The 20,912-nt window shown below is 37.1% G+C and overlaps 1 protein-coding gene and 1 long non-coding RNA gene across 7 annotated transcripts in view; one reads left to right on the top strand and one right to left on the bottom strand.

The window, feature by feature from the left end:
- Positions 1–20,912, bottom strand: part of LOC110048328 (C2 domain-containing protein 3-like) — a 280,755-nt gene that overhangs the window by 101,438 nt on the left and 158,405 nt on the right. For all 6 annotated transcript variants that reach the window (XM_089272540.1, XM_089272539.1, XM_089272541.1 and 3 more), the window contains 4 exons: positions 6,923–7,366; positions 5,454–5,558; positions 4,810–4,896; positions 2,080–2,184 (listed from right to left, as the gene is read on the bottom strand). In XM_089272540.1, coding sequence (XP_089128666.1) covers positions 2,080–2,184; positions 4,810–4,896; positions 5,454–5,558; positions 6,923–7,366 — 741 coding nt within the window. The remainder of the gene's footprint in view (positions 1–2,079; positions 2,185–4,809; positions 4,897–5,453; positions 5,559–6,922; positions 7,367–20,912) is intronic.
- Positions 7,591–8,630, top strand: LOC149103187 (uncharacterized). Its single transcript, XR_016201768.1, has 2 exons — positions 7,591–8,009; positions 8,312–8,630. It is a non-coding gene; the product is annotated as an uncharacterized LOC149103187 (long non-coding RNA).

Raw genomic sequence — 20,912 nt, 5'->3', positions numbered from 1 at the left:
TACAGGAAACCACAATCGCTAAACTATTTAAGACCACAGAGAAACCAAAAAAATAATCATGCATATTTCGATAATCACGCATTGTTCAAAGTCACGCATTCTTCATAAATCATGGGCTGTTTGTGTTCATGTTCATAGCTCACGCAACTAGTGTAGAACTGTTCATAACATAGGGCTTGGAGGAACAATTAACAATTATTGGATAAGGCTGAGCATGATAGCAATAATTATCAAGGCCTCAGTTTGCATTATCTGCCTCAGCCTTTGGCTTTGGCAGATAACTTTGGCCTTGATAATTATTGCTATCATGCTCAACCTCATCCAATAATTGTTAATTGTTCCTCCAAGCCCTAAAAAAGTGTGTCTGCATTTTCCTATTCAAGTGTAGTGAAAAGTCACAGAACATTTTTTTTGAAATAAGTTTAAAAAAATGTGCAGTGATCATGCAAAAATCACTCTTAGACAAAAAATATTTCAAAATAAAAAATTTGCCGACACATGTTTGTTGTTTATATGTTAAACTAGCTACTGACCAGATTTGAGGGCAAACGAACAAAGTCCCTTTGATTTGTGGATTCCAAAAGGTGATTCAGACAGTCACATTGAGAGGTAGTGAAAAATTATACAATTCATTTTACTTCAAATTTCTTGGTATAGTTTGATAGCCAGCTCTATAAGTTTAATGATATTATGGGAATTTTTGTAACTACAGTTTAAACCAGATGTGCTACATGGCTTAAGGTGGCTCCCTAGAGTATTTATGAACACCCTCACTATAGAGTGCGAGTTAAAAAAGGAAACTTAGTTAAGTTCTCTTAAAGTTTTCTCTGTAGAGATTTACCAGTATGGGTACCGTTAAAATAAGGCTTATTTTTTGTTGTCAATTTTTGGATTAAGGCCATTACCATAGCAACATCTCATCTAATGACAGGCAGTTATATTCTTCATTTTGGCCTAAACTCCTTAATATTTATACTTGCCTTCAGTAAAATTTTTTTATACTTTGCCACATCATGGAAATGATATTGCCTGACATTTTGAATTGGTAAAAAGTCAAGGTTGTTCAGACGGTTTTTTCCAATATTCTGTAATTTGTCATTCTTCTAAATATATTAGATTAGCTCATACAGATTTTAACAAAAATAGGGTATTTTATAGGAATTGTAAGTGGTTATAACTGAGCCAAATTTTAAAAGAATTCACCAAAGAAACGCAGGAAAATTCACTGTCAGTTTTGCTTTTTGTGCTCATGTTGACATCTTAATAATCCGAAAACACTGACGCTTTCTTTTGAGCATGTGCAGATTACTTGAGATTTCGTCCTATGTGCGCATGCAATCGTAAAACTATAGGGAGCCACCTTAAATGTGAGACACCTCTAAAGGTACATGGTAACCTTAATAATTATATATTTCAATTGTGCCAACTTTGCTATAAATGCCCATTTTCTATTTCTCTGAATAAAATGGCAAAATGACCACTTCAGGGACATAAGCTACACAATGCTATATAATTCTAACAGATAAACAGAAAAATACAGTCAAGGCATGTTTACCGAAGTTTAAGTCTTTCTGGATGAAAACAAGACAGAGCATGTCAACTGTGAACCTCCATTTCCAGGACATTAATTATTATAAAGTTGAGAAGAATATTGCTCTTTTAGAGAGTGATTTCATGTGTGATTAAAGAAATTTTCTGTATGCCTTGTTCTTTTGTCATTGTTACATTGCTTTTTAAAATATGTAAACAGACAAATGGTCACATGTTAAGGGCCAGCCGGACCAACTGAGTAACTCAGTTACTGTAGTCCACTGGCTATTTATACTGGTAAAATGTTGAATGAAGTAATAAGAACTAAACAAAATAGAAATTTCCCATCCTTTCACCAGCATGTAGAGTTTTGAAAAAGGCCTGTTGTTAATAAGAGTGCAACAAAATCTGCTTGTATTTACCACCCTAATTTGATATACAGTTGTAAGGGTGACCTCTTGTCCTGATACACTATGGATATGATCAACTACTTTGCATTAGCCCTCAAAAACACAAGTGCCATTCAGCATTTGAGAATATGTTACTCACCTGCTGTTCTATACCCATTGCTAAAAGTACCCTTATATGACCATGCTGCATATGAGTAAATGGGTTGGTTACAGGACACCACTGATCCACTGCCACTACAGGAAACTGAAAGACAAAGACCATCACTTCTATATTCCAATCAGCAATCTATTGAATTTAGTAAACTGTGTAATCAGATCTTTTAAGTCCTTTTTAAGTGAAGTAGGACCCTTGCTCTCATTACCGGTATGTGTAATATATTTAACCCCTTTGCACCTATAGCTTTTTGGCAAAAATGCACATTTTACATTTTCTGGTCAGTTATGAGCTGAATTAGTTCAAAACTACTCAAAATGGCATATTTTACAACAAAAAAGCATGCTTTTGCTTAGACCAGATTTTGGACCAGGAAGTGGCCTTTTAAAAAACGTTCCCCACTTGTCCTTTTTCTCCTTTTCTTTTTGCTGAGGTTGTTGCCCTTCTACTGGGCTTGCTTTAAGTTCAAGAATTCACAACAAAACATCATCGTGGCCTGAAATTCTTATCAGTCATGGAGTAGCCGACAGCAAACGACGTAATTTTTCCTCCAACTTTTTTACTTGAATTTCCAAGCATTTTTGTGTGTTATTTCAAGCTCCATCAGCCCAATCACCCAATTATGGACAAAGGTAATGACATCAGAAGCAGAACAAAGGCCAAAGCTCATCACACGTGGTTACAGACCACAGACACAGGAGCCAATGGGTTACAGAAACAGTATGAACACTGCTGACAGATGCAGACAATACACAATACATGAAATATTCAGGAGAATTTTTAAAGTTATTTTCAATTACTGTATTATATTTTATTCAATAAATTAATGCCATGTTTAATTTAAATCTTAATGCAAGAATACTTTTTTAAATTTCATGTTATGTGTAATCACAAACCAGAAAATCTGTAAATAAATGGTTGTTGTTTTAGAAGTAGTCTTAAATCAGACCCTTTTCTTTCTTGGTGTGCAATACATTTTTTTTTTCATTGCTACTAACAGTGTGGCTTCATGTAGCTGCTTGATAGATATCTAACTCACTGCAGAACGACATTGAAAAATGCTAAACAACACTGGAAAAGCTATTTTGTACTTTTTCCTTTGTGCCAATAAGTCATACTGAATAGAATTTAGCAGCTCTGAGTAAAAGCCAACTACAATCCTGGCCAAATGGTTTGGGACACTCCACTCATAGAAACAGCATAATGCCTAGCTCATACTAGTGACATAACACTGTTTGCAGTGTGGACATCCTGACTTAATTATAGCAACATACACGTACATGTAACAGCATAAACATAACAACATCAGGAAAAACTTATCTTTTACTTATGTCGTTATGGCTATCTCGTTATGAAGTTATATTCCTCTTAAAACAAGTGTAAACAGCATCAACATAACAACATAACAAAGAATCAATCAGAGTAGTGCAAGAACTGTCAAACCCAGTCTGCCACCAGCATTATTTTCAAAAAGGTGGTGACTGTCAAGTGAGATTAAGAAGTTTAATCCCGCTCACCCAGAATAATATTCTCAATCACCAAACTAAGCCTCTAACAACATCATGGTACTGGGTGTGTGCTCTCCTAGCTACTTGTTAAAGGATCAGATGCATTGTCGTCCATTTTCTTCTACCATTTTTCCCTTTATTATTTTTTCAACAAGCACGTCATCATCAAAGATAAAGAACCAGAATTATCCCAAATGCAACAAATATTTCTTCTTCCATTTTTAAAATCTTTTTTTGTCTTATGCCTTTATGTCAATGGTCACACATAACATAACCAATTGTGTCATTCCGTCATTATGTTGTGTCGTATATGTCATTCTGTAGGTAATATGAACCAAGCACTACAAAGATCTTTTCCCCACACCCTCTAAACAATTTTGTAAATAAATTATCATTAATAAAGAAGTGAGATATAATAACATTTCCATTACCTAGATGATGAGTATCTTGATATCAGAAACTATGGACTCAAATGGTCTTTTAAACTTGTTACCATATTTAAATGAAGGTGACACAGAAGGCATGACCTAGTCAAATCTCATCTGTAGCATGTTATCCCCTGTCAGGAATATGGCAAGTGAGACAAGAGCATATGCCTGAAATAAATTTTCGCAATGGTGGCTACAGCAGCCTTGCTGTCTAATTGTTAATGGTCACATTCCCTTTAAATCATGCCTGACATAAATCTAAAATGTACCACTGTGAACGGCTAGGAGGTTGTATTAGCTGTGGCACCACTTATTACAATTTTGCCAAAATCTGAAAACAAACTATAATTTTCAACTTGCTAACTCAAACGATGGTGCATTATACTATCTGTTTTTGGCAGCTATTTTTGTTATTGCTTTTCTTCAGTTAAAGTTCACAGTTAGTGATGTGTAGGTGACAAAGCTTTTTAAAGAACACTCTGTTCCAATGTTGCTTGTTTTACATGTTCAATAAATTTGTTTTGGTCACATTTACAAAAATTTTCTTGCATGTAAGTTTTATGCCTAGTACCATATTAGTATTCATCATTTGATTTCAAAAGAAACTAGCTTTCACAAAAAACTCCTGCTATTCCATTAGGTAACAGCACCTTGAAAGTGCATCGAAGAACTACATGACTGTTGTGTACAAGAACTTAAAAGTGAATACTGATTGAGCCTTGCAGCAGTCTAAAAGCAACTGCTGGGACCTTTAGTTTCTGATAAACATCTTGACTCACCTTTGACTTGAGTAGTGTTTTTGTGATTTTAGGGTCCCTGTATGACAGGTAGAGTTGATGTAAAGGTAACTTGACAAGACCTAACAACTAATCAAACATAACAAACATTTCAGATAGAATTCTTAGTGACCAATCACTGCTGACAAACTTTACACGTCTCTCAGCCAACACCATCACAGCCAAACTGGCCAATCACTCTCAACAGACCAGAATCATAACACTATCAACTGACAAACACTATTCACTTGAACCTAAAGATGACTTCCACTCAGATTGTCAAAACGTCAGTCACCAACATCAGTTCTTTTCAGAACCATTCTTACACAAAATTAATGATCACCAAAATCAACTAGAATTCTTTCATTCTTATTAGCATTATTATTTACTTGATTTTAATGTACTATGGGTCCTTGGTTATTTCTATTTACCTACATGTAATTGTACGACTTCATACTCATGTTAATAGAGTCTATGGTATTAAAAGGGCTAACATTGCAGAAGGCCTGGTTCTGTCAAAAACTAAATACAGCAATATAAGCTACGCTGCTTCAAAAATCTGAAATAGCTGAAATCTTTATACCTTTCTCTGCAACAAAGCTGGATACAATGATAAAGAGCCTATCCACAAGGGAATACTACTACACCTTGTCTTCCAGGTCATTTGGCCTAACCCTGTTCCAAACCTCTACAACCATGAAGTTATTGCAGACTCGCTGTAGCAGAGTTGGAGTGAGTAGCACTGGTGCAACCTAAATTATAATGTCAATTATATAGTCATTACAATAGCTTGTATAATTGTACAACTACACTGCAGAGAATTTTAACGAAAAAGCAAGCATGCAAGCAGTTTTGCAATTTTGAGCTCTAGCAAACGAGCAGTCATCTTATTCTTGCAAATAATTCGAGTGAAGGCCAAATTTTAATGGGACTATTAAATACCCGTTACATCCATTTCTTCGTATGTCCGTACGCCAAGCCCAAAATCTCAAAAAATAAGATAGCAGCATCATTACCAAAGGTACATCTTTGACATTGGACATCCATGTTATGGTTAATTGACAGCTTTCAAAACAAGGTATCTACTGACCAGTATAACGTGTGAGCTCAGGTCTAGAGCTCATTGAGGTTGCTTGTTTTTTTAAAGTTGACTGCTGACCAGGTACTGGTTTTCCATTGGATTGCAGATTGTAAGTCAGGTTGTTACTCTCGGGGAGAAGGAGGGAGTAGGTGCAAAGGCAAAATTTTGGTGCAAATAAACCCCTGGCACATTGTTGACTTTTGTTCTGACATACCTTGCATATGGCTGGCACGACTGAAATTTGAATTGATCAATCAGGATTCAGCAGGCGAGAAAAACTGTCCTGACGTCAATGTATGTTAACAGGAGGCCTTTAAGTTGGGCAACTTTTCTCACTGGAGATGGCATTAAATATTCCCAAAAAGGTATTTACATTTCCAAAACCCATATCAGATTGCGAAAAGTGAAAAATATGAAATATTTTGTATCTCCAAGTTTCTAATTTGGCTCAAAAAATGAGTCACCAGCAACTTGCTTGTAGTTTGTCAAGTGTCGCATGGTAAGATATTAGTTGCATCATTCTGAGTAAAATATGCTGTTCTTCATCAAATTAAACCTGGAATTCTCCAGTTAACTATTAGAAGAGGCCAAAGCAACTTTAGCATTGTCTTTATTTCTGTTAGCTGTGAAGAAAAATACTTTTGTCGTGTTTGTTTTGGTAGGACAGCTGGTTTTCGACTTACGCTCATACTGTGGGCACAGCTGCCATATACAAGGTAGTCTTTGCACAATTGTCTCTTGGAAAATTCTTGACATATTTTGTACAAAATTTCTACAATCTTGGTTACACTTATTGGGTATAGCTTGTTAAAATTTAACTGGAAAAAATAGCGAAACCACACGCTTAACAATTACATGCTCACAATTAATCATTTTTTGAGTTTCTGATCCAAGAAAAACAATCCTCTTTTTAATGGTAGTTATTGCAATCAGAAACCCCGTTTCTAGGCTTGGCTACATCTATATATTATTTTCATAAACCTCTGTCAACTTTGCTTCAGATTATGTAATCATGGACCAGTATGCTCAGCTAACCTGCTTAAACCCAAATGGTGGATTTGCAGTTCCCCAACAAACTCTTGATTTAGACACCTCTTCACACCAGAACATGCGACACACCAAGTAAAGGTTGCTCTTAGTAACAAGTCCCATAGGAACATCTTGGCTGCTATGGTAATCATGCTGGAAGAGTGCTTTCCCCTCTGGTATCCACAGAAGATTATACAGAGTTGAAGGATCTTGCTCAATGGCAAGGTCAATTTGTTTAGCCTCCTGAGATGACTGTTTGTCTAACTGGTTGGCAGTTTCAGTTCTCCTGAGAGGTGTCACATTACACACCTGTCCAACTGGATGAGGGTTTGAAACTTGCATGAGGTCAGTTGTCCTGGCAGGTGCTGTTATAGTTGGAAGAGGAGGCTTCCTTAGCATGTTTGGTTTAACATGCAGTTGCTTTCCATCTGTCATTAACTGTATTTTAACCTATGAACCACAAACACACCAACATAATCAAAGGTTCTTGCGAGCCAGCTCATGGATGAATTGGATTAGTCTAGAAAAAGTAGTCGAATAAAAATGAGGAACTGGTGGATTGGGAGTATTGAAAGTTATTTTGAATGTTGAAAAATCCACGACAAGGCGAAATGCAGGTCTGCAGAGCATACCTGTGCCTACTTACATTTACTTGATATAATTAGTTTTTATTGGCTGAAACAGTCCAGGCTAAAAAGGAGAATTCTGATTGGTTGCCTGAGCGGTCCAAATTTTGCAATAGGGACTGCTATTAGACGGACCGCTCACGAACTGATTTTTTTTTTGTATTTTATTGATATTTATATAAGCAGAAGCATATCACTTAGAAGCGTTTAACTCTGGTTCAATGCTGCCGATTATCCCGAACCAATCAAATTTAACTTCCTAATATGGAGCAAGGGCTCTCGCGTGGATATGTCATATACGCGCAGACTACACGCGGACAGCAATGGCGGACACATTTCGTTGCGAGTTGAGAGAAGGTTGCTGTTTCTGGACCGATTTCTGCACTCATCATGAGAATCAAACAAACCTTTTCTAGGAGCTGCCAGTGTAATACCTAGGCCAGTTATCTGCCAAGTCTCAATTGCAGGTAAGCTTTTTTTGTATCAAAACTAGTCAATGGAAATCATGCTATGCTGAAAACGTTTGTTTAGCACACGAGCTTTCGTTTGCTGGATAACAATGATCAGTATTGTGGATTATTTTCACGTGATAGTTGAACTTTAAGAAAATCGGACTTGAAATTGTGGCTTTTCCCTTGATTTGTCATATGTTCGCGCCATGATTGTGTGATTTATACCCTTGTTTTATCACGATAAGTGAATAATTTTGTGGCTCGACTTGTTCCCTTTATATCTTAATGAATGTTTTCTTGTTAATTTCTTGTTGTAGTACGTATGCCATCCGTTCGTCTGGCCGATGTTCAAGGGTTTTGGATCCTGCTTTGGATACTAACTGGTCTACCAAACTGAGACATCATCTCATTTACCGTGCATTTACATGTTCATTACCATGTTACTGCCTGTCTTGAATTGTTATCTCAATCAAAAATTTACTACTCTTGGATGTTATTCTTCAGCCATTTTTGATCTCCCACTTCTGTACACTTGTTTTCCTTTGAATGTTGGCCGTAGTGGGAGACTATACATAAGTTTAAATCAATAAATAATAAGTGTTTTATGTGAATTTATATTACACATGACTGTCAACCCACCTGGTGCTGAGTTTAAAAAAACATACTTTGTAATTAAATTATTATTTTCAAGTAGATGCAAGTCAGTGGTTTTTCATCTCCCATCTGCAATTTAAGTTACAACCACCGTAAATAGTATGAGGTCTATTATTTGTCCAAACCATTCTTTTCATGTAATTCAACCAGACCTTTCCATTGAGCCCAATTTCCCTTTACATGGCCTCACGAGGGCCCCTCCCATGTACCGAGAACCCAGGAATGGACACTCCGAGCAAATACAAGTTACATACAACAACTAAACACTAGGTGAAGAGAAATCTCTAACTCTCATCACTTTTAACATTGATATTGTCAATGACAATGACTGAGGCAAACTCATTAGTAGGCCTTTTACATTGAACACGTTCAAGCAAGTTGAGCAAGACCAAAATCATCTTTATCACACTTGTCTACAAACCAGATACATATTGCACATTAATCTTGGATTTGTAATGTTATTTTTTGCCATTTACATTGGTTGCCCTTAACTTAGTGATTGTTGAAGCAAACCATACCCTACTTCCACAATATTATCAATTTGCCATTATTTATTTATTTATTCATGTATTCATTTATTTATTTATTCCAGTTACTGCAATTTATTTTTGTTATTTTGAAAGAAACATCGCTCATTAGGGACTGTTCATTTTTTATGGCGTGGGGAGGGGGACAGCTGGTGGGATTTGATAAAAAGTACCTCTTCATCAGAAATTTTTTTTCCTACCCCCCTTGTACCCCTAAATGTCTGTGATAACTCATTGCAGTCTGAAAAGCATAGATGATTTTAAGCCAGGATAAGCAGTTTTGACACTGCACCAGTTAAGGTGGCCGAACACAGTTTTTGCGCGTGCTTTTGCTAATGCAATTCAGCACGCGAACAAGGATTGCAAAAAACAAACATGCGGTCAATAGAGTGGTCATTTTATTTACTCAACACCTGCAGTATCTGTACTATTTTTCTCTACAATTGAACACAATGTATTGATAGCTTTAGTCTTTTGTCACAAAGATATGTGAGAAAAGGTAATGATGCAAAGAACCCAGGAATTCTCAGCTTTTTCTTTGTTACCGAAAGAACCCAGTTAAATGCAGCGCATGCATAGTAAGTAAAAAAATTGCTATTGAATGAAAATTTGCACTCTCGGAAATACGCCTATTTCTCGAGAACCACTCGTTAGAATTTCACGAAATTTGGCAGGAAAATACTTTACGAAATAAGTAACTGGAGTATTGAAAATAATTGAACTTTAACAAAGGAAATTCTAGATATTCCAGTGAACCTTCAACAAGGGATAATTAAAGATCTCTCTGTTAAATTATTAGCAAAATGGTGTTAACTTGTGAGAATTGTTACAAGCTTGTTGCATGCAAATTATAAAGAAAATCTAATGACTAGATTTTCTACAAATAAACAAAACCGATTTTAAAGGCCTAACCATCAAAAAACCAAAGTTTGTGTTGTTAACTTGCTTGCTGCCATTTGTGGTGACCGAGAGATGAAGGGTGTTAGAGAAAAAGGTGAATGAAACACAGGTATCAAAAACTGTGTTCAGCCACCTTGTCATAAAAATAGACAAGGATCAGAGCCCCTAAATCATACTGAATTGCTTTGACTGTTTGATGAAAAGGAGTTGTATGGTCATTATTGAAGGTTTGAGCGTATTTACAGGGTTCAAAGAAGGGGGATCTGAGGGCATACTCCCACATGAAAAATTGAATATTCAGGACTTCAGGAATTTTATTTCAGGCATTATAGCAGGCCTTTTGCACTTGAAGATGCTGTCATCACAACACCCACATTCAAATAGAAATACACAAAGCCTGTGTAAGTTACTCAAGGGGGTTCAGCTATATTTAGCAACCAAATTCTTACAAGGAGTTTAATTCCTGCTGCAGGGTACCTAGCATAGCATGGGGGGGGGGGGGGGGTGTCTGGGAAGATTTTAAAGCTTCAGACAGGGTTCGTACCCTTTCCAGAAAAAAATTTCCAGGACTTTTCCAGGACTCAGATTGATTTTTCCAGGACTCTAAAATTCACATTATCCCTTTCACTCCCGAGATCTCAATGTTAATTCTCCTTACTGTCTGCCATACATTTCTTTTTTTTTTACTTGAGTTTAACAGATTTCCAGAACTTTCCAGGACCAGTAGCCTTTTTCCAGGACTTTCCAGATTTTCCAGGACCCGTACAAACCCTGTTCAGAACCCGAGGAATGCTATTTAGGTATTCTGGCATAACCTTTGCACTATATAGATGTTATCATGAAATACCTGTAAAAAAAACGACGGAACAAAATTAAATACAGTCGAACCTCCCGTAAGCAACCACCCAAAATGTCAAGCCTAAGTGGTTGCTTACAGGAGGTGGTTGCTTACGAGAGCTTCGACCATATTGGGTCAAAATTTCAGATCATTAGCATATGTAACTGCAGAGACTTACCCCATGTTTTAAATGTTTTATTCATGTCATTTTAGGAAAGAATCCGGTACTTTCAAATGAGAAATTTCAGTCTCTTGTACTACACAGGCATACAATAATGATACAGCATCAGATTATCGAATTTAGGCTCTATTATTTGTGAAGTGGTCGCGGTCGCTTAAGAGGTGGTTACTTACAAGAGGTTCCAAATATAGTGCTTTGACTTTGAAACTTTTTGTAATCTGGAGAACTGGTTGCCGAGGAGAGTAGGTCACGCCCGAAGGTTCAACTAGACCTGTATTCAAGTTAAAAGAGACAAAAGCTGACATTTCTCTGTTTTATCAAAAAGAAGTTATTTGTGTAAGTTGAGCTATATTTAGCAACCAACGCTATAATCTTTCTGGTTACCACTTCTCTGGGTTCCCCTTTTTTATGTTTCTGTTCTCCACTCCCACTGTTTGAGCAAAAGCAGGATATAATTTCCATCCCCACAAGAAGGTGCATAAATTATAAAAATACTTACAAATGAATTAAAATCTCAGTCATTTCCAAAACTTGTGTTATTTTTGGAGTCACAACACAAAGTTCAAGTTGCTATTCAGATTGGCAATTATTCTCAGCACCTTGAATTCTAAGTTTTGCATTTAATTTACACAAGTCACACAATGTAAATTACGCACACACACCAAAAAAGCTTTTCATTCAGTTTGATTGGCTTATATCTTTCCTTAACACAATCGTGATCGTCTCTTTGCCACACTAGTAGACACTTAACAGAATAGCCATAATTTGTAAGATGAAAAAAAAAAAAAAATCTGGCATTTTCCCTGAAGCATGGATCTGCTGTTGCCCTGGAGACAATAATTTGCCAACTTGAAACATAAAGGAACAACTCTGAACAAGTAAGTACATCAAGTAAACCGTACGACTATAAAGCTAGAAAATGACGTAAATGTGATAAACGAAAGGTTTTAAACTGACCTTGACGACATGATGGCTTGTTACCAAACAAGTTGTAGCCCACTTGGTTTACCACCTAGCTCTGAAAAACTTTCGAGAATGAATCGGCGAGAAAGGGAATTAAATCTTACTTTAACACGAACAAGTTCTCTTCCTTCAAACACATTTATTTTTACTACTTATAACCAGGCATACTTTTTTTTCTTGTCCTCCGCAACATCAACCGCTGTGATCTGCTTCGCAATCCAACACGTGGCTGGACGTTCGACTACATATGGAGATCTAGAACTTTACGAAGCCGTTTTCGAAGACTAAGAGCCGCAGCAGACCCAAACTTTAACAAAGAAAACCTTATCCTCTGGCGTATGTGGATGATACTTAACCTCCGACATTTTGCTTTGCATTTCTCTGAACTTCCATGACATACTTCAAACTGTAGCGCTTATTAAATTCCAGATAACACGAAACGATCGACCGTACAATATCACCACCTTTGCAACTGTCCTGAACAATCTTCCTAACTTCCTCACTTTTTCATACGTCCCTTACATATTCATACCACCTAACCTAAGTACCGCGTATTTGTCGCGAAAGAACTTCGCCTGTTCACTAAATAAATCAAAAACTCTCTCACTTGATCTCTTTATTTATATTACGGACAGACTGCTACAGTGTTTTACCGATCCAAACTCGCTGGCACAAGAGTCCAGTTAAACCTTGAATGTTTCTGCCAACTCACCAGAAACTCTTTCAAGTACAACCTCCTGTCTTAATGCTTTTCCCTTGACGCAAATCTTCTTTTTCATCTTGCCCGAGAACTTCTTCCCTCTAGACGCCATTTTGAACAGGTTTGTTTTGCAAGAGATTCACGCGAGGAGTTTGCGAAGAGCGCGCTATGCAGAATTTCCTTACATGGGCAAAAATTAGAAGAGTGATTTTCATTGGTCGGGAATAATCGGCAGCATAGTTTAAAACAGATAAGGGAAGTTAAACGCTTCTAGGTGATATGCTTCTGATATAAGTTTACAAATAAGAGTGACAATAACAATTGAAATTACATTTGCAGATAAAAGAAAGAAAAACTAAATAAGCTAACGTGAGTACAGATGGAAAAAACGAGGAATACTATTACTAATAAGACTACTTAAGAGGAAAATACTAATACACCCAAAATACTTACTAACTATTTATATTAATGAATAAAAACTACGCTAATTTCTACTTTTTTTAGGAGAAACTACATAGACTAACGCTAGTACAGATGGAAAAAAAACAAAACAAGAAATACTGTTACTAATAACACTACTTGTAAGGAAAATACTAATATACCAAAAATACTTACTAATATATTAATAGAACTACTTCAATTGTTACATTTTTTTTAGGCTGCCGGCCTAAATACAATTATTTGTAATAAATTTCTTCCACTTGGCGTCATGAAATGTTCGCTTGCCATTAGAATTGGAAATAACCGTTTTGATTTGATATACTGAGGAAACTTTTGCGAGAAAGATCTTTAATGACGGAGGAAATCCTTTATTTCGACAGGAGTTAATGTGTTGTTTTGCTAAGATCAACAGATGGTTCAGAAGATAAAAGTCTACTTGTCTGTTTCAAAGTCCAAACATTTTGTCAACATCTGATAGTGCTTCGATTTTTATTTCTATCGTATTTAGCCAGTTAATTAGTTCTCTCCAGAAATTGTCGGAATATTCACATTTTATTAGTAGATGTTTGATAGACTCACTTTCTTTTTTGCAGAAAGTGCACAGAGACGAAGTTACTAGGCCAATTTTGTGGAGAAACTTGTTTGTCACTAAATATCTATGTAATATCTTGTATTGGAATTCACGGGATCTAGAATCAATAGCTACTTTGAAGGGAATTCTATATATCTCTTCCCATTCCAGTGTCTCGCTGTATGTCTCTGTATACCTTAGCTGTGCAGTTGGTACACTCTTGTTCTTTGAGCGAACTTCGTTATAAATGCTCTTGGATATGACCTTATCCAAGTTTACATTGTGGCCATTTAGGTGTAACTGTGCGTTACTGGAAAACGTAGAGTTTTTTGAAAAATTATTGCAGGTTTTTAAATGTTGTCGCCACTGTACAGGTAATGCGTCTATGATCGCCATTAGCTGAAACTTTTCTTTGGATGTAAGCGAAGAGCTTGTAATAATTTGAAACCCTGTGAATACTGCATTTTCTTTAGTCGTAAGAACCCCAAGTGTAATGATTCCTTTTCTAAATAACTCTTCGTAGAAAATGGACCTTCCTTGTATACAAATAAACTTGTTGTTCCACATCACTGTATTGTGTATTTCTTGACAAAGTGCTTGCTCAGATATTCTACTCGCGCATGAATATTCTGCAAAACATCGCAGACATTCTTCATAATAAATGGGTAAATTAATAGGCAATTTCTTTAAGTCAAAAGCACAGCGCAGAAGTAGTTTCGACCCCACATTTTTTAGGTAATGGGAAAGAATAATCTTCCAATTACTTTGTTGATCATCGGCAAATTTCTTGCAACACATGATCCTTTGGCTTTTAATAATCGATTCTACATGAGGCGCTTTTAGTCCACCTTTATCGATATCACTTTCAAGTGATAAACGTTTGACTTTATCTTTTCCTTTCCAGATGAACTGGAAGAGTAATCTGTTGACTTCCATTATGGTATCTTTTTGCACACAAATTAAACTGGCTCGGTACATGAACAATGGTGCCACAAACGTCTTTACAATCTGAATTCTTCCTAGAATGGTAAGGTCCCTCCACTTCCACCTTTGCAACTTTTCTTTAATGGATTTAAGGATTTCATCAAAATTTAACTTTTTTCTTTGACTTTCATTGTAAGTAAAGTAAACACCTAAAATTTTAACCGTGTCTTTAATTCGGATGTTTTTGGAGGAAATGACATCCATTGCTGCCAAGGAGACTTGATTACCCAAAAGCATACATTCAGTTTTTTCGGAGTTGATTTGAAGTCCAGAGCACTTGCTAAACAAGTCAGTAGTGCAGAGAAGGGCTTCGAGAGATCTCCTGTTTCTTACAAAGGCTGTAACATCGTCGGCAAACATTTCAAGTTTAATTTCTTCCTTATCGACTTGAATCGCTTGGATATTGTTATTTTCACGCACGGAGATAGTAAGAATTTCAAGACAGATAATAAACAAATACACTGATAGGGGGTCACCTTGTCTAACACCTCTCCGTATGTTGAATGGGCCCGTCGAAAAACCATTATTCATAACTGAACTTGTTATATTTTGATAAAAAGTCCTAATCCAACGCACGAAGGAAGGGCCAAAGTTAAAAGTTAACAGCGTTTCAAACATAAAACTTCTGTTCAGCGAATCAAACGCTTTTTTGAAATCAATTGCTAACATAAAGCCTTTGATTTTTTTCCGTTCAGTAAACTCTAAAATATCGTCAATACTTCTAACTGCGTCGAAGATAGACTTTCCTTTAACATAAGCATTTTGATTATGATGTATTATATCAGGTAAAACTACCTGAAGTCTTCTTGCAATTGCTTTTGATCCTTGTTTTACATACTCGTCATCCTTAGTCAAACTAGAGTTGAATTTCCAATGAGATGGACCATGCTTTTGTTCTTCTATGCCATTAAAAATTAATGTAATTGCTAAATGATCTGACTTTATAGAAGGTATAATTTTAACTTCTTCGACTTCGTCTTGGCAGGTGTCGCTAATCAGCCAAAAATCTAGTCTTCTTTGGATCAAAGGTTTGGTTTGCTTCCAAGTAAACAGCCTCTCTTTCGGATTTCTTACTCTCCAGATATCGATCAAATCCAGATCCAAACAGTTTGGATCATGAACTGATTTTGGCAAATTGCGTTTTTAATTCATTGGATGAAGTAAACAGTTTTTTCTTAAGTAGCAGTAACGTTACCTTCATGTTTGGAGGACAATTTCAGTTAAAAGTTCCCAAAAGCAATGTGAGAAACATAAATAAATGCTTACCTTTTGCGAGCGCATTTACCGAGAAGGGATTGCAGGGACATATCAATTATATTTGAGCAGATTAAAAAGAGCCATTATAATAAATACTTTATTGAACTACAATAGCTTGTTTGGTCCATATAGGAGACTGCTGGTCTTGTTCTTTTTTTGCAAGTTTATGGACCTTGCCTGCGGCTTGCACTATAAACATGCAAAAAAAGAACTTGACCAATGTTTCTCCAATTGGGACCTCGTGCTAGTTCAATAACATATAATTATATAGTTGATAATTTTTGAAATGAGTTTTTGAAAGCCTTTTTGAAAGCACAAGTAGTATGTGTACAGTTTAAATAGGTAAGTATACAAAAATTAAACTACAGGCTGTTTATACAGCCTGCTTATAAATTTTAAACTGGAATATATTATTTTGATTGATACTGGAACATTGTTACTGTACATGTCATCACTGATAGTTCCTAGCTCTCCTCTGGGAGAATAGTGTCAAATAACTTTTACAGTCTATTAAACAAAGCCATTAAATGAGAATTCACCACACTCATCAGTCCCAAATTGACACCCAGTCAAAGGAATTGGTTATAATATGTATAATATTAGTGAGCCAGCAGTGCATTTTGGATCAAGGTAATTTGGTTGTGGTCCTTGTTCAGTTAACATTCGAGTGTTGAATTATAAAACAGCTATATTGCAATTAAGCAAAAAGTATGTCACAAAGTTTTGACATTCATAATTTTAAAACAATCAGCTTGAGAATGCCAAGAATATATTGCACAATTTTACTTTAGAGGGACAAAGATATTGCAAAACTTTTATTTCATGCTATGGCAAATGTAAACAATTTGATTTTAGCTAGCTTGTAAATGGGGATAGGGAAAAAAGTGTTTCCTCGAAACATTATAAGAGTCGTTTCAGACAGTTTTCAGCATCCCTCCCAGAAAGGGCTACTTGAAAAAGTTTGACTGAAAATAATACTCTGCCATGAAAACCTGCTAAATCTTGTACCAAAAAAGTTCAATTTTGTTTCATCTTTGAACCCAAAGTGAAGGGGATGTTTTTATTTACAATGTAAGTTTTCTCCATATAACATAAACTATGCCCAGCAGGGAGAGCGAACGGGTTAAACAAAGTTTTATACAAGGAGGTTCTCTCCCAAGGTCCAAATCCCCTCCCTTTTGTCCTTAAAGTCTTGCCGCTTTTAACTTATTATTTCAACGTATTATTTTGCTTACGATAGACAAATCCGACGTTTCGGCGACATCTTGGCGCCATTGTCAAGGGAAACTAATTAAATACGCGATTTCAAGAGTAACTAAGAGTTCAGAGTTTCTAATTTGCATAAGTTAGACAAAGACTCTGAACTCTTAGTTACTCTTGAAATTGCGTATTTAATTAGTTTCCCTTGACAATGGCGCCAAGATGTCGCCGAAACGTCGGATTTGTCTATCGTTAGTTTTTGCCTGTATATGTTTTATCTAAATCATTGCTGATTATTATTTTGCTACTTTTATTATTATTATTATTATTATTATTATTATTATTATTATCATCGTCCTCACGTAATGTTTGGTTAGAGTCCTTAGGGCCGAGACCAAACCATGGTCCTGGGGCACTAGGGGATAGCCAGTTTTTAGCTTGATAGCACCCTCCTCAAAATGTGTGCTGTACCCAGCAAGGTTATCTTTTGTAGTTCACTGATGCTTAATTGGCCGGGAATTCTTCCAAGATAAGTTTCTAGTCCCTTTTTGATAGCTCCAAGAGCTCCAATGATAACTGGTATCGTTTCCGTTCTCATGCCCCACATTTGGCTTGTTTCGATTTCCAACTCCTTATATTTGGATAGTTTTTCAGTGACTTTCACGGATGTGTTTCTGTCTGATGGTACTGCCATGTCAATAAATTTACAGGTTTTCGTTTTGTGGTCTTTAATCACTATATCGGGTCTGTTGGCTGTTATTTTCCTGTTTGTGTGTATTGGCATGTCCCATAATATCGTGACATCCTCGTTTTCTGTAACTGTTTCCGGCTCATGGTCATACCACTTTTCTGATGTCTTTATATTATAGTTGTGACAGACTTTCCAATGTGTATACACGGCTGCTTTATCGTGTCTGTGGGTATATTCTGTTTTCGCAAGTTCAGGACACCCAGACACGATATGGTTGATTCTATCTATCTATCTATATCTCTTTATGCCATAAGGCACATAAGGCTTTGACATTCTCTTTCCAACCACTACAGTTTGCAGCGAGGTTTCTGACATTCGCCCATGACTGCCACCCAGCTGTTTTCCTTTCATCTTCAACCATTCTCCTCCATGTTGTTTTGGGTCGACCAGGCCTTCTTTTCCCTTCTGGCCTCCATTCCAGAGCTGTGACACAATGTTCCTCTTTGTCTTTCCTCATTATATGTCCAATCCAATTCCATCTTCTACGTCTGATTTCATCGCTCGTTCTGTTCACTCCTGTGTTCTCCTAAATTTGTTGGTGGGAGATGGTCTGAGGCCACCTTATTCTTAAAATCCTCTTCATGCACTTGTATTGGAAACCGTCCAGCTACTTTGCTTCTGTTTTCGTAAGTTTCCAAGCTTCACAGCCATAAATCAAAACTGACCTAATAATTGTTTTAAACAATTGTACCTTCGTCTTTCTGCCAATCTCACTGGTGCCCCATATTCTTCGCATCCCATAAAAAGCCTGTCTAGCTTTACTCAGCCTATGCTGTATGTCCTTGGTTGTTCCACCTTCTTTGTCCAGCAGTGCGCCTAAGTACACAAACTCTTCCACCTCTTCTACCTGTTCACCATTAATCTCTATTTGTTGGTCGTTTTTGGCACTCACCCGCATGACTTTTGACTTCTTTGCATTGATCTTAAGACCGACTCTTGCAGCTTCATCGGCTAGTCTGCTGGTCTTATCTCTTACATCAACATACCTAGACGACAACAAAGCGATGTCGTCTGCAAAGTCTAGGTCTTCTAAGATCGAGGTGAACTTCCATCGTATACCAGTTCTTCTACCTTCCGTAGTTCTGCTCATGACCCAGTCAATTGCAAGTAGAAATAGGAAACCAGACATGACACAACCTTGCTTTACTCCTGACTGGACTTGAAACCATTCTGTTGTTTCACCATCATCTAGAACTGCACACTCAAAGTTGTTGTACATCGCCTTCACCAATTCGATGAGCTCTTCTGGGATTCCGTACATTGACATGATGTTCCACAGACTTTCTCTATGTACAGAATCGAACGCTTTCTCGAAGTCTATGAAATGGGTGTACAGAATTGTGTTCCATTTGTTGACTTGTTCAAGTATATTCCTGAGAACAAAGATCTGATCAATGGTACTTCTGTTCTCTCGAAAACCTGCTTGTTCCTTCCTCAGGATGTTGTCGACACCTTTTTTGATTCTACTTATCAACACTCTTCCAAAGATCTTACTGATGACTGGTAACAGTGCAATACCTCTCCAATTCGTACATTCGCGTAGGTCACCCTTCTTGGGTAACTTTACTATCAATCCTCTATTCCAACTTTTTGGTGCTATGCCTCTTCCTTCACCTTGTTAAACAGTTTTGTTAGTTCCTGCGTTCTCTCATCTAAATCTGTTTTTAGAAGTTCGGCTACTACGTTATCAAGTCCAGCTACCTTTCCATTTTTTGTTGCTTTTATAGCACTTTTCACTTCGGTTGGTCAAAATGGTCCAATATCAAATTCTCCGTCATTTTGCCTTCTTTCCATTTCACAGGGCTGAATGGGCCTTTCAGGTGGGTCTTTGTTGAGTACTGCAAAGTGTTCTTTCGAGATCTTCAGTCTTCTGCTCCCCCTCATTTGTCGGTCTTCCGTTTTTATTGTTTACTGCTGTACTCACTCTTCTCGTCTCACCCGTCAAGGTCTTCACTATTCGATGTAATTCCCCAGTTCTTCCATTTTCTGCCACTCTCTCAGCATTTCCTGCCATCTCATTCAACCAGCGCCTCTTGTCTTCACATGCACTCCTTTTCACTTCCCGGTACTTTCCCTTATACTGCTCCCTTATTCTTTGTTTGACTCTTTTTGAACGTGTACTTTCGAGCTTCAGTTTAAGTTGGCTCCTTACTTCTACTTTCTTCCACGCTCCTCCTCATAACCAGGGTTTGCTTGCCCTCTTGGCTGTCCCTAGTACCATTTTGGCAGTTGCAACATAGATATTCTCCGTTCTTTTGTTCGTTTGATCGGCATTTTCTTCTTCTTCCAATCCCTCTAGGGCCTGTAATCTGTTTCTGACCTCAATGTTGTATTTGTTGCGTATTTCTTCATCTGTCAGCTTTTGCATGTCAAATCTTGTTCGACGTTCCTTTTCCCTTGGACTTCTCTTTAACTTCAGCTTAAGCCTAGTCTCCACTAGGTAATGGTCACTTCCCACATCTGCACCTCGCCGAACTAGTGTCCATAACTGAAGATCTGTATTCCTTAGCAATGGTCGATTGTTTTGTCGTATTTGTTACACATCCTGCATAGGGAGATAGTACCGTCTTTGATAATGCTGGCGTGGTATGATCTGGTAGCTAGGTTTTGGTCTTGGGCTGCGATTATGAATCCTTCTGTTTCTGCCTTCAGTCCACTGCTTTTGAGCCACTGGTTGGTTTTGTGGTGGTCAACATCTGCTTCCTTTATTCTCTTTGGGTATCTTCCATGTAGGGCTTTGTCCTCCCACTGCTTTGTTAATTTTTCTTGGGTCTTATTTTGTGCCATTTGTTTGGTTCTCTTTGCATATTTGGTGGTTGTTTCTTCTGCTTCTTTATCTGGTATTGCTACGTCTAGTTCTTGTTTGAATTGTTCTGCCTGCCTTTGTATAGAGTACAATTTCTTTCTGCCATCATGTTCTTGCACTAGTTCGATTAGGGCATCATCAGTGT

The sequence above is a fragment of the Orbicella faveolata genome, unplaced genomic scaffold (assembly GCF_042242905.1).
Source record: "Orbicella faveolata isolate gen_17 unplaced genomic scaffold, um_ofav_v1 contig_35, whole genome shotgun sequence".
NCBI classification, from domain to species: Eukaryota; Metazoa; Cnidaria; class Anthozoa; order Scleractinia; family Merulinidae; genus Orbicella; species Orbicella faveolata.
Note: the sequence above shows the minus strand (reverse complement) of the source record. Positions and strands in the feature narration are given on the sequence as shown.